General features: G+C 38.2%; 1 protein-coding gene across 1 annotated transcript in view; it reads right to left on the bottom strand.

Annotated features, from left to right (window-relative positions):
• Nucleotides 1–624: 624 nt before the first annotated feature.
• SESN3 (sestrin 3) overlaps nucleotides 625–13,503 on the bottom strand; it is a 74,422-nt gene continuing 61,543 nt past the window's right edge. The window contains exons 8-10 of the mRNA XM_040630979.1: nucleotides 13,260–13,450; nucleotides 10,083–10,227; nucleotides 625–8,496 (exon numbers count right to left, since the gene is read on the bottom strand). Coding sequence (XP_040486913.1) covers nucleotides 8,410–8,496; nucleotides 10,083–10,227; nucleotides 13,260–13,450 — 423 coding nt within the window. The 3' untranslated portion in view covers nucleotides 625–8,409. The remainder of the gene's footprint in view (nucleotides 8,497–10,082; nucleotides 10,228–13,259; nucleotides 13,451–13,503) is intronic.

The following is a 13,503-nucleotide window of genomic DNA, read 5'->3' as shown; positions in this document are numbered from 1 at the left end:
CTTCCCTTCCCCATCTGTTGTCCTTCCCACCTCATTATTTCAATTAGCAACAACACTGTTGTCAGGCTTTCTCATTTAGCCTTTGAACCCTGCCACTGTTATGTATACTTCAAATACATGATTACATTTCACCTCATTCTTAAGCAACCACGTCAAGAAGGTAGACTTCCCCTCAGACTGTGGTGTGGAAATCAAGGTTCCCAGAGATTAAATTACTTCTAAGGTCACAAAGCTAGTATTAGAATGTGTAGAAAAAGTTTTTGAAGCCAGGCTCTGACCCCAGGTTCAGTGCCCCTTTCCCATTCTATATTACCATTTTGGCTAACAAGAGATAATAGTGAAATTGATGTGGCTCTTGCTGCCATCACAATGACATTTTAAAAAGTAACAATAATTATATATTTTGCACCACTAACGCTATTGTCATATTCCATTAATGCAATATCAAGTGATTATAAGAAATGTCACCAAAAAACCGTGGGCTGGGAATAAAGGGAAAAAAAAAAAGACTTAAAATTCTGCTGTCTTTCTGAAAGCACGTCTCAATCGTCAAGCAGAAATGAACCTAGGCACGAATGCTACCCCAATGTAAATACAAGTATATATAAAAGCAAGTAATCAGGGTTCAGTTTTGCCAATTTTATTGAACCAATAAAATTCCTACTAATAACAATGAAATAAATTTCTGCAAGTATAAATGTGATACAGTTTAACAAAACCCATTGTTCTGTACCTATAAATAGATTTTCAAAATGTCATAAAAAGTGCAGTTATGAATTGTTGTTAACATGTTTAATACACAGTTCCTTTATTTCAAATGTGTTTGTCTTGACCCACTAACAGTTCCTTCTGCATCTGTTCAAATAATATTACCCATCCCTCCAAAAAAAAAAAAAAAAAGCCATTAAAGCACTAGAATATTACACATAAACTGATCCATTCAGGTCAGCTTTAGTCAGAATTGTAAAAATCGGCAACATAGGAAAAATAAAACCTACTTATACATACAAAAAGCTTTCACGCGTTCTAGAATCTCCTGAACTGCTGACTCCCGTGGAGGGCGTAATAGTTGAAAAGGCGTATATGGTTAACTAGCTTAGACTACTACATCGAAAGCAGGGGCTGGTTTGCCAGAACAAGTTTAAAGTGGCTGTTTATCAAGTTTGCTATTTTCAGAATTGAAACTATAAATATAGGACCGCCATTTGACGCTGAAAACTGTGTGAATCCTAAATTGCATCAATGATCTATTTGATAAAAGCTTATTCTAATTGAAAACCTTATATAGTAAGACCGATATATAGAGCAGTCTTAAAGATCATGTCATCTGCCTCACATTAGTCCAAAGTCACGTGCTTCGTAAAAAAAAAATTACAGTAACAAAGCACAGGACTACAAAGGCAAAACATCACAGCTTTTGATTACATTGAATAAAAAGTACCAAGGAACGCAAAAGATAAATCTGTATTAATACTGATGAATTAAAGAACTATAATAGACATTTCACAGCATGCTACATATATCGCTCACAACTGAAGGATAAAATGATATCTAAAATTGAAAGTCAAGAAGTTGGCAATCTGATTTCATGTGCAATTCAGCTACAAAGTCTTAATATATACATTCATCATGTAGCTGCCCTGCAAAATCAGGTTTTTTTTAAAAAGAGATTTCAAGTTCAAATCCTATTTCATAAGCTAAAGGATACATCCAGTTCTTCCATGACCAGGAAAGTTATTTTCAGGTTTGAAGGACCTAATCCGAGGAGCAAGGCCATGTTCCAAGTTGACCTGATGGGGTTCTTTCTCACCTCGCTCAGACTGTGCACGTGGGTGGGACTATTCTATTAGCATGGAGAAGATGCCAAACTGGCTTGGTTTGCTTCCTATGTCTACCTTATTTTGAGTTGAAAAGAGTAGATATGAAGAGAAAGAGGAAGGGAAAAATCGTATTTTCTTTCCAGAGAAGATCTATGGATGCAAAGAAAATGTGCACTAGAGAGAGAGCTTGGCTCCTTTTCCTTGATGAACAAGGGTACCACTGAACTCTTGCCTTTCCTTTTAGAGAACTCGTGAAATTCAGAAAGGAGAAGACAGTCTCTCAACATCACAAAGGAAACATCTTCCTACCCGACTGATAGGTTTCCTTTATGCTTCCTTTTGATCCTTCCTTATGAGATTTGGAAGTCGGTGGAAATCTGCAAAGATGGATTAATTTAAGAAAGAGAGGTACAGCCACTTTCATTTGCTAAGTGTCATAATGGCACACTCAGCTAACCAGAACTCATGAACAATACTTTAGCATTAAAGATCAGAGGTTCTCTCTCCCTTTGTTAATCTTTCTGTGGAAATTATACATTCATTTTTAAGAGGTTCAACTGAGGGGTACAAGAAAAATAGACTGTTTTAGCAAAATTTATATACCAAAAATTCTATTTATCATACTTAGACTTACTAATATTTGATGTTGTCCTATCAGTTATAAGTAGAATGGGGTGTTTGTTCTAAAGGCTATTTTATAGTATGCATTTCATTGTCTCAAAGATTTCCACAAGCACTGGGAAAAAATCAGATATTCCTTCTTCCCCCCCCACCCCATATTTTTCCTTTTTCAATTCTCTACTTCATGGTGGTGCAGTCATAATTAATTTAAAGCTAGAACGAACACTTCATGACATATGATTTAGTAAAAATCATCCCTTCAGCGTCTATTATTAAGTCTCAATTCTTAACGAGGCATCGATTCACTCCTGGGCCCCTAAAGGCATTTTACTAGACTCTGCTGTCAGGCTGGGTTGCTCATGAACAGAATGTAAAGCTTTCGAATACCACCACGGATTGTAATAATCTATACTTCTGAACAGGGTGGTTCACCCTCAGGTCAGACAACCATCTGTAGAGCAACACAGCCCATGTTAGAAACCTGACAGTTTCCATCCAGGAATAACACAGAGTGTGCTCTGGCTGGAGAGGAAGGACTTGCTTCCTCCTGCTCTGTGCACCTGTTCCTTAGTGACAAAGTCTGGATATACTGAAATGCAGCCGGGGGAAGACATACAGAGTCAATGCATTCCCCTTTCATCCCATAGTACTTTTTTCCCCCCATGAGAGCAGGGTAAGAACGGGGGTGAGAAGCTTAGTCTGACCTAGGAAATCTTGTCCAAACTCTTATGTACCTAATTTTGTGGTATTTTATCTATGTTATATATCAGATGGGCTTGTGCGATCCAATGGGACCACCTAAACATCCTTTATCATATGTCCTTCTATTAGAAACGTGTTTCAAGGCCCAAGCAACAACAATCAAACAAGTATCTGAAACACCACCCATTTATATGCCAGAAATTTCCAGTTCCACTGAAGGGTTATGGATCAGTCTGGATTGCTAGAGAATTTTAAATTTACGTTCAAATAACTTGGACTGACACCAGTATTTATTCCCTAATATAGATCCAGGTTAGGATGGTAACTCAATCACATTAAAATCCTGCTAAATGCTAAGTTCTGCATGACAGAAATAGTTCTATTTCCATATCATGTACAAATATAAAGACTTCTACTTTGATAGAAGGCAAAAATCTACGATTTATTAAAATATGGAAGTAGCATTACTGAACAACAGAGAGTGAATCCATGAAAAGGTTGGATACTCTGAATTTATAGGCTCTTTGGGGATGAGGTAGAGGACAGCAAGATATTTTGGCAGCCGGGAAAGGGGAGAAGAGAATGTGATGGACAGGATTACACTCGGTGCTGCATAATATCTGGTAGGGTCTCCAGGGCAAAGGTCAGCCAAAATGTAGCTGGATGCTTGAGGGATTTAGGGGAGCTGGGACAAAGTCATATTCTTAATGAGTGGAGAAAAAGTAACTCAGAAAAGTAAATGCTGGTGACTATCAGTGATGTTGGGTTCAGATGGTGAAAAGGCCTGCAGACCACGTTGGGCTGAGGGAAGGGGGGACAGCAAGGGTGTAGAAGGTTGAGGCACTTGGGGGAAAGAAAGCAGGCAGGAAAGGGTGGGCTGAATGCAGGTCGGAACTCCCACAGGGGAAGGTTCCTTGATGTTAGGGGTCCGATGCTGAGAACAGCCACACTCAGAGTGATGTTACATGTGTTCTTTGAAAACCTTTTCCTTCCTCACAGGTCTCTCTCTGCCTCTGCCTCTAGGATCCCTTTCACCCCAGCTCTTTTTGTTCTAAGTCTCACCTGAGTGGACAATGCTCACTAAGCCAAGTTAGCATGGAAATCAGCTCCACACACGGGGGCGTTTAAGTTCTGGTGACTGAGAGGAATACATTCATGTTACAGTACTGTTCTGAGGAAAGACTCCATAATGTGATTCTCAGTCTCCAGAGGGATACAGTAGGGAAACACAGATGACGATGACAGCCACCGAGAGTGCGTTCTGATGATACAAATTCAGTATCTTCACACTTGATCCAAACTAAGGGGCCGCATGTCTCTCAGGGTGCTGTGGAATTATACCACCAAGAAAATTTCAGATACTGTTCGTATAACATTATTGTTGCATACTTTTTACTCCATGCAAGACCGCCTATTTGCAGCAAAGAAGAAAAAGTCTATTAGATAAAGAGAAGAGTTTAAGGTCTTGCTTTTCAGAGGAATGATTTTGAATTGTCTTCAAAATACAACACAACACAAAACAAAAGCCTCATTTTACTATCACAGTGCAAATCATTTGTATAACATGCACTGAAATTTATTGTTTTCCCTGATGAACTGTCTTTAAGAGTTTAAAAGAATCTTACTGTCATATATGCATACACGCTGCACTAAAGTGGTGAACTATTTTTAAGTATAGATCTTTAATAGTTTGCTGATCATTTCATTTTGCTGTGGCATAAAAATCTAAGATTTTGGATTAAAAAACTCTATACGGTGGAAAAGGAAAAAGCTGCTCTGGAATAACGTTCTTTAGTCTTTAGAAGAGTTTAAGAACTTTAGGAGACTTTATAACAGAATTAAAATAGGGGCTCTGGTTCAAATATGGTTATAATAGAAAGCTTCCACTGAGTTTTCTGTTCGAAAACAGCCCTGCATTGCTCTGCCATTATTCAGGTTTAAAGCCATAATTAAAGGCCAAGGCCATGGCTCGGATTTCCCGTTAGTCATCTTTTATGGTAAAAGTACCCTGGATGGGATGAAGATTCTTCCTGAGACTGAGACAACATACGTGGTTCAAAAAGGTAAAGAAGGTAATGAGTGGTCTCATCTCAGAAAGCCTCTTTTCTGCTGATTATCACGAGTCCATCTGAGGGGGCCTAATCTGAAGGATTGAGTGGTGGCTGCTGGGCCACTCCTACCGTCAAGTGACTGGCTTACAGAACAGAGTCACTTTTGAATGGGAGAGTATTCAGGTATTTCCTACGGTGATCTGAGAAATTATGAATTACAACCGAAGCTGGGAAGTAAATAGACATCAATCAAGCATATACATCAGTGGGTTGTTAGACTAATTTTAACACGATAAGCGATGAAGTCAGAGAATTCACATTCGCATGTGCTTTTTTCCCAAGTACACTTGCACATTTAAAGTTTGGCACAACGTGAGCCCCAAGGTGTAGGTAAGCATATCGTATAATCACGTCGTTACACCAATTGAACCAGATATCTCTTTTAAAAATATCACATTTTAATATAAAAATCTATACTATAAATTACTACATAGTAAATTCAATACTCTGAAAAAATACCACCCTGGAAAACCACATCAGAATTTCAAGTTTGCGTTAGAGAACGTTCCCAGCAAACTCGCTGTAGAATGGTATTTGCGCCCTGGAATGCCGCGCACGCTACAGCTCGTAGGTGCGGTAGCACCTCCGGAAGTCAGTTTTTCTAGGCTGGTTCACTGAGGTTCGGAAATATGTTGTTTTGTCTTTGTTTATAGGTCCAAGTTGACTTAGGTTCCTGATTACTGATGAGACAGATCAATGCTGAGCTGAAAAGAAACTTTGCTAGAAAAGAGATCTAGGAAAGGCACTAATATTTCCAAAACCCAAACTCCAACGACTTACATTTCTGGGGTTAAAAAAAACAAAAGACAAAAACCAAGTGGCCATTTTAGTTACTTACACCTTGTTTCTCCTTTTGGTCTAAAGCTCATATGGTGTTCTGTGAGAATTTCTCCTCCTTTTCCATTTATAAAGTTCACTTTTAATCCTGTAACACAGGTCACCTGCACAACAGTACAGGGCTATTAACTGAAAAGGACGTTAGGAAAAGAAAAACAAAACAAAACAAAACAAAAAACCAAACCCAGATGTCAAGAATCAAAGATATCCTCAGCTTGAAAGCCCTAAGGTTAGGGAAGTCAAATGAACATTCACGCTATCACCCATGTTTTGTCACTCCCCTACTTCCCTTGCAGTTAATACGTATCTGTATAATGTGACACCAAATAAAATCAACATATGGTCTACGCAATTACACAGAGGAGATCTGGCATGAATTCTCTGAATCGTATCTTTCAATAATCCACCCTGTCTTAAAAAATATTGGTAATTTTTTCCTCACATGGAAGATTTCACACGAGATCCTGGGATCTAAAAATGCAGAGCCACCTCATGTTAGTAGGCTTACAGTCATCTTTCTGTTTTCTTATCTGGAACAAAATCTAAAAGAACGCAACCTGACGTGTTGTACCAGAAAAGGGTGATGAATGGAAGGGCAAAATGATCTAACAAAACACTCGTCCATGATTCTTTCATGAGAGAAAACTCCTACCTAACAAGTAAGGAAGTAAGTCTAAGATGAAATCTTTGTGGGAACTCTAATGGAGGATTTTGACAATGTTATTTACTATGAACAAATGGAGCAGTTCTTAAAAACTTAGCATGTTTAAAGTTCAAGTCACCCTTAATTAACCAGCGAGTGGTAAGCAGTGCAGTCGTGTCCTACTGGTAGCTGTGAGCGTCTCTTTAGGCACTTCACTGGTTCAGTAACACAATACAAATTAAAGCTATAAACACATCATGTTGTGCTCTGTGAAGACAGTCTAACCAAGCGACAGAAACCAATGCAAAAATGTGACTTTTTGGATGCTTATTCCTCCCCTAAGACTTGATATCGTTTTAAAACCAATTGTCCAAAGAGATTTTTTTTTTTTTCCTGGGGAAGGGGGTGCTTTGGCATTAGGAAAAGAATATCGTTCAACCCCAGTAAGGCAAAAGCCTTGTGCGATAAAGAAATTGGAAGAAAATTTCTTTATGGCTCTGTTCAAAAGGACACTTCTGCAATGACATAATGGGGGGAAAGTTCAGCGGAGTATTTTTTCCCAACATATTGCACTTTTTTTGTTGTTGTTGCTGTTCAATCACATTAATGCATAGAAACACAATTTTTACCTTTGAATATTCAACTGTTCAACCTATTAGAAGAAAAACCATGGGAAAGAAGTTCTAAAGGCCTACCAGGAAAAAATACAAGTATATTAACCTTCCTCTGCTTACTGCAATATAGAAAACACTATGAGAAAAGAAAAATGTGCAAAGAAACTTTTTGGTCAATCTTGTGTGGGTACAGGCTTGTATGTGCCAACTGAATGAACTGTGAGCAGCTCTGCGAGCAATGATTATTCTGGTGACTGAGGATGGCTGTCAGTGATAGAAAGGATTGTGCATAATTTCACTTTTAATATATACATCTGATATGGAAAACGGAAACTTCTGTTTCAGAAGAGAAAGAAAACAGCTGAATTTGGCATTTCAGTAGCATGCTATAGAATTCATCATGATTAATTTCACATTAAATTATGGACAATGGCTGTATCACATTTCACGTTATCGCCAATAGCAGTAAAAACAAAAACAAAAACAAACAAACAAACAAAAAAAACCACAAACAGTGCCTGACAAATAATCTCCTGGGGACACAGATACGTGTCCTGTGAGCAGCTTAGTTCAACAGCGCATGCTTTTCCTCCACCAGATTTAGGACACAACATTAAAAGTTCAGAATGGCCAGAGGAGGTCATTCTGTGCTGAATTCCAATATCTGAAAAACAATTGCTTGAGCAGATTGTAAGCGCTTTTCCTTATTAAAAAAAAAAAAAAAAGGAAAGAGAAGAATACACATACATACAAACCCAAAAGCGCTGAAGTTAAGCATTAATAAACCAGGTTCATGATTTATGGTCAGTATCCAAAAAATCCAACTATAAAACAATGCAAAGTAGTGCTCCTCAGTATTATTTTTGCAATTGTTAGTAATGGTAAGCATCAAGAAAAATAAAACACATCATTGCACATTACAGCCGCCAAAAAAGAACGGCTAAACTTTGACACTAGAGAATTGAATAATTGTTGATGCTACATCACAAACAGCTTCTGATGTATATCTTGTGTGAAAAGGTCTCTACACACATAGGACATTTTCGCTGGGTGATGATGCTTCAGGTCAAATGCCGAGTTATGGCACGAAGCGCGTAAAGGAGTTCAGCTTGCATCCGTGCTTCCATTAAAAGGAGATTTACGTGAACCTAGAAATGAAAATGCTATCTCCTTAGTGACCCATATAAACAACTGAAAAAACTTACATTTCTTTTTTTTTACATATCAGACATTCACGAAGGTTTATCATGTGTGTAGGCGAATCTATGCATGTAAATGATGTACCGCTCCTTGACAAAACTGTTTGTAAAAAAGCAATGGGTCTTGGGAGCAGTAAAAATGACCCTTAAAAGCCTGTAAAGTACCAATCATTATGTCAGAATATATGTTAGGTAAAGCCAATCAATCTTCTGGATTATGCAATAACTTTTAAAAAATATTTTTATAAATGACAACCTTCCTGTAAGTGATACTTTCTTCCAGCTGTCAAATCTTATAGGGCTAAAAGTCAGCGCTACATTCAATACAGCCTATGTCCATTCCTTGGAAAGCTTTTAAAAACATTTCTTACTGTGTCCTTGAAAGATACTAAAGTGAAAACCTGAAGCCAAAAGCAGTTTGTAATTAGTGTCTGGTCCTTATCAGATTTGCATAGCTTCCCTGGAGTCTTTCAGATACAACTGTGAAGAAGCCTCTAAGTTTTAGGGGAGATACACCTTAGTTGATAGATTAAAATTAATATCCATGTATTTTTGAAATTTACTACAATGTTTCTGATATTATATTTATTTTGATAATGTTCTACAGGTTAGATATGCTGTTAGATATATTCTCTTGACAAGTAAAGAGAATTCTAGATACAACCTGGCAAAGGAAGAAGACCTAATGCAAACATATAAACAGGGCATAAAGATCCATCGGGAAGAGACCCTGGCAGTAAGATGGGTATTTATCTGATGTGTGATTGGCTCTAAGACTTCAAAAAATCGGTTAGGTTTGGAGGCCATAACATTCTCTGTCAAGGTCATAGAATTAATTAGTGAATATTAGGACCCTAAAGAGATTTTCTTACTCTCAAAAGCTTGGAAACTGTGGTAAAAATGGAAGATTCTTGGACTTACAGGTTGAAAAGACCTAAGGTGTAAGGCCAGTTCTTACACTGTAATGTTGGTAAAGACTCTTAACATTTTTTAGGTCTTAAATAATGACTCCTATATATTTAATTCAAAGAAATATTCTTATATAATGGTACATACATTTGGCTCAAAGGTCATGCATTATATTGTCCAAATACTAAATTACCAAACTGGAATGAGAAACTGTTTTTCTAATAAGTTAACTCTAGTGGCTAGAGTTAATCTCTACACGGAGATACCTTCCGGGCCTTGCACAGTCACCCCCAACACATGTCCGTAGGTTTGATTTTTATTAATCATAAGAACGGTAGACATTTTCCTAAAGGTACTTTAAAAATACCAACATCCAGGTCCAGCCTTTCAAAGGCTGATGCTACACATGTCCCGTACAGACAAGTTGGCCAAAACATAGAACCAAAATTTAGTTAATATTCAATAAATCGGAATTTAAACACATTTTTAAAAGATGGCTGGATGATGCCACTTCCTTTTCTTTAATGGCACTAACTTGTCAGTATTTTCCTGTATAATTTTTCCTGATCATTAATTACACTGGACACATGCCTAAGGTGTTTACAACATCGAGTCATGAAACACACCTTTTCTGAGTGCTTGAACTGACGCCAGTAACTATCATACATGCGCTTGGTGGTTCTCTCCGGATAGCAGGTCACTGTCTTAATGTAAACCTTCAGGCTTCGTTCAAGTAATTGATTAACTTCTCCGTAATCATAGTCATCATACCTACGAGCCGAATGACAACAGTTTTATAATGACAAAATCAAAATTTCTGATTTCTAAGTCAGGATCAAGAGACGTTTACTGTCCGGCAATTCAATACCAAAAACTCATTAGCTAACTGTTGTCACAAAAATTTACTGAGTGCCTATTATGGGCTGTGTCCTTCCCATGCACCTTTCTAGGCACTGGTGATACACAGATGAACAGAATAAACAAAAATTCCCCGGTCTCATGGAATTTCAATTCTATTGGAGAAGAAAAGAAAAAAATAGACAAGCATATGATCTTCACTGCTGTGGAGGGAAAGGGAAACGAGGCTGTGAGAAGAGAAGCTGTGGTTTTAGGGAGGGGGTGAGGGGGCCATCTGAGGAGAAGGCAGGAGTTATGGTGGGAGGGAGTGATCCACTGCGTCCCATGCTGCTGACAAATTAAATGCGACAGACACTGAGCCCTGTGCGCCGGAAGCAGCCGTGTGGGGGTCACAGGGAACCTCGCCAAGAGTGGTTTTGTTGGTGTGGTGCTGTAGTGCGTTCAAGAGGGAACGGGGGATAAAATGGTGACAGCAAATAGACCACACTTTGTCAGAGAGTTGGGCTGTGTGTGGTAGCCCGAAGATGAGGCAACGGGCAGAAGGAAAAGAAGGATAAAAGGAGGGCACGTGTGGTGATGAGCACTGGGTGTTGTACACAACTGATGAATCACTGAACAGTACATCAAAAACTAATGATGTATCCTATGTTGGCTAATTGAACATAATAAAAAAAAAGAAAGAAAGGATTTCTTTTTTTTAAAGATGAGAGAAGTCACAGCATTGTGTACATACTGATGGGAAAGATCAGGTGAAGAGGGTAAAGTTGATTTTGCAGGAGAGAGAAGTAAGAATTTTTTTTTTAAGTAGGGCCTTGAACTCATGACCCTGAGATGGAGACCGGAGCAGAGATCAAGAGTTGGACACTTAACTGACTGAGCCACCCAGGTGCGCCTGGAAGGAGGAACTTTTTTTTTAATTATAGGTGACGTACAATATGATATTAGTTATAGGTGCAGGACACAGTGATTCAACATTACTCTACTACACGAAATGCTCCCCACAAACGTAGTTACCATCTGTCGCCCTACAAAGTGATGACAGTCTCACTGACTAGAGTCCCTGGGCTGAAACATTACATCATAATGACTTACTTATTCTATAACTGGAACTTTCACCTCTTGATCCCCTTCACCTATGTCGCCCTCCCCTGCCCCTCACCTCACAGCCTCCAGTTTGTTCTCTGTTTCAGTCAGGTTCTGTTTCTTTCTTTTTTTTTTTTTTTAAAGATTTTATTTATTTATTCGACAGAGAGAGAGAGACAGCCAGCGAGAGAGGGAACACAAGCAGGGGGAGTGGGAGAGGAAGAAGCAGGCTCCCAGCAGAGGAGCCTGATGAGGGGCTCGATCCCGTAACGCCGGAATCACGCCCTGAGCTGAAGGCAGACGCTTAACCACTGTGCCACCCAGGTGCCCCCAGGTTCTGTTTCTTGGTTTTGCTTTTTAGATTCCACCCATAGGTGAAGTTACATGGTTTTTGTCTTTCTCTGGCTGATTTCACTTAGCATTATACCCTCTAGGTTCGTCCACATTGTCACAAGTGGCAAGATCTTGTTCTTTTTTGTAGCCGAGTACCATTCCAGGGTGTGTGTGTACACACACATACAAACATATACATGTATACAATGTGTACATATACAGATACACGATATACTCTCTATCTATCTACCACATCTTCTTTATCCTAGAATAGGGATCTTTAAACGAGAGGAGATGGGAGTTTGTGCCCAGGTGCACAGGGCTATAGAAGTTCATCCATCATAGGAGAGAAGAGAAAGCAGCGTCAACGGGCACAGAGACAAATAGGAGGGTAAATGCAGTAGTGGGAGCTCGTGGGATTTCTCTTCTATATTTTCAGTTAATTTTTAACCCAAACATATGCTTAGTTAAAAATAAGTATTCAAAGATCTTATATGAGTTTTATTTGATAGCAGCCAACAGATAAATATAATCACCATAACATTTGTCATGGATTGTCTTGAACATAATTTATCACAGTTGAACTAAATTGTTAGTATTTATTTTTCGTAAATTAGGTAGGTATGACATATGTGTTTTAAACTGTGATGATTCTGTGTTAACTTATTGTCTGGAATGGTAAATGAGCAAATAGCATAGTTAACTATTTACCATCATAACAGTGTCTTCTAGGTAGAATGCTTGACTATGTTGACGTTTCAGGAAAACTTTTTTACATTAAAATTATAGAAAATACTTTGCTTAACAAATTGAATTCTAATTCCAGTCCATAAAGGCTTTCTGATACTATATTAGAAAGGATACAGTAGAGTCAAATTGAATGTATTCATAACTAGGAATTTTTTCTTTCTGCAAAGCCATCTCCATAAACGCCTTCAAAACCCAGCTCAAAAAGGCACATTCTGCCAAAAAAGCTTTCCTGATTAGACCATTCAATCTCATTCACTCATTAGTACTTACTGTCCTCTCAATGCCAATTTTCAAAATTTAGAGGCCATTAATTTATATAGACTGATAGTTTCATTTCAATGTTCTTATATGTGAGCTTTACGAGGACACAATCTATCCTAGTTTTATATACCCTAATTACCGTTCCTTTAAAAATCAACAAACAAACCAGCATTTATTACAGTGAACTAAAGGGGCACAATAAATGTTTTTTAACTGTCTAATTCTTCCAGAAAGGATTCTTAAATTGAGTCTGATTCTATCGTATCCCCCAATGATTACTGATTTTTTTCCCCTCTTTAGAAAATTCTCATTACTGTATTTACAGGTGCATGTTAAGATTCCTAACAGTTAAACAAGGAAAAATGTTTTTCTATAAAATGGAAGTCATTTTTCAAAATCATAAATCCACATGTAATATTTTATTCCCAATACTGTATAGCACTAAACAGGACAGGAGCAAGACTCGTGTCAGAATTTTCATTTAGAAACACTTAAAACTGTCTCAACAATGAACGTACCTGATTCCAAACATACAGTGAACATAGTTAAATAAAGCTCTGCGCAGCGTGGTTGTGTCAACATCCTCATGGGTGGCCATAGTGTTATAGGTGAGATTGTAGACCATGCGGAACTTCTCATCAAGGAGATGTCCAATGTCAGAGTAAAGTCTGTTCACCAGGGAGAACCCATGATTTTCCCAGGTATAGTCCTAAAAGAAGAAATTGTATCCAGTTACAAAATGGGCAGTCTCCGTTTAAATTC

The sequence above is a fragment of the Ursus maritimus genome, unplaced genomic scaffold (assembly GCF_017311325.1).
Source record: "Ursus maritimus isolate PB19 unplaced genomic scaffold, ASM1731132v1 scaffold_16, whole genome shotgun sequence".
NCBI lineage: Eukaryota > Metazoa > Chordata > Mammalia > Carnivora > Ursidae > Ursus > Ursus maritimus.
This window is presented reverse-complemented; position numbering and strand designations above follow the sequence as displayed.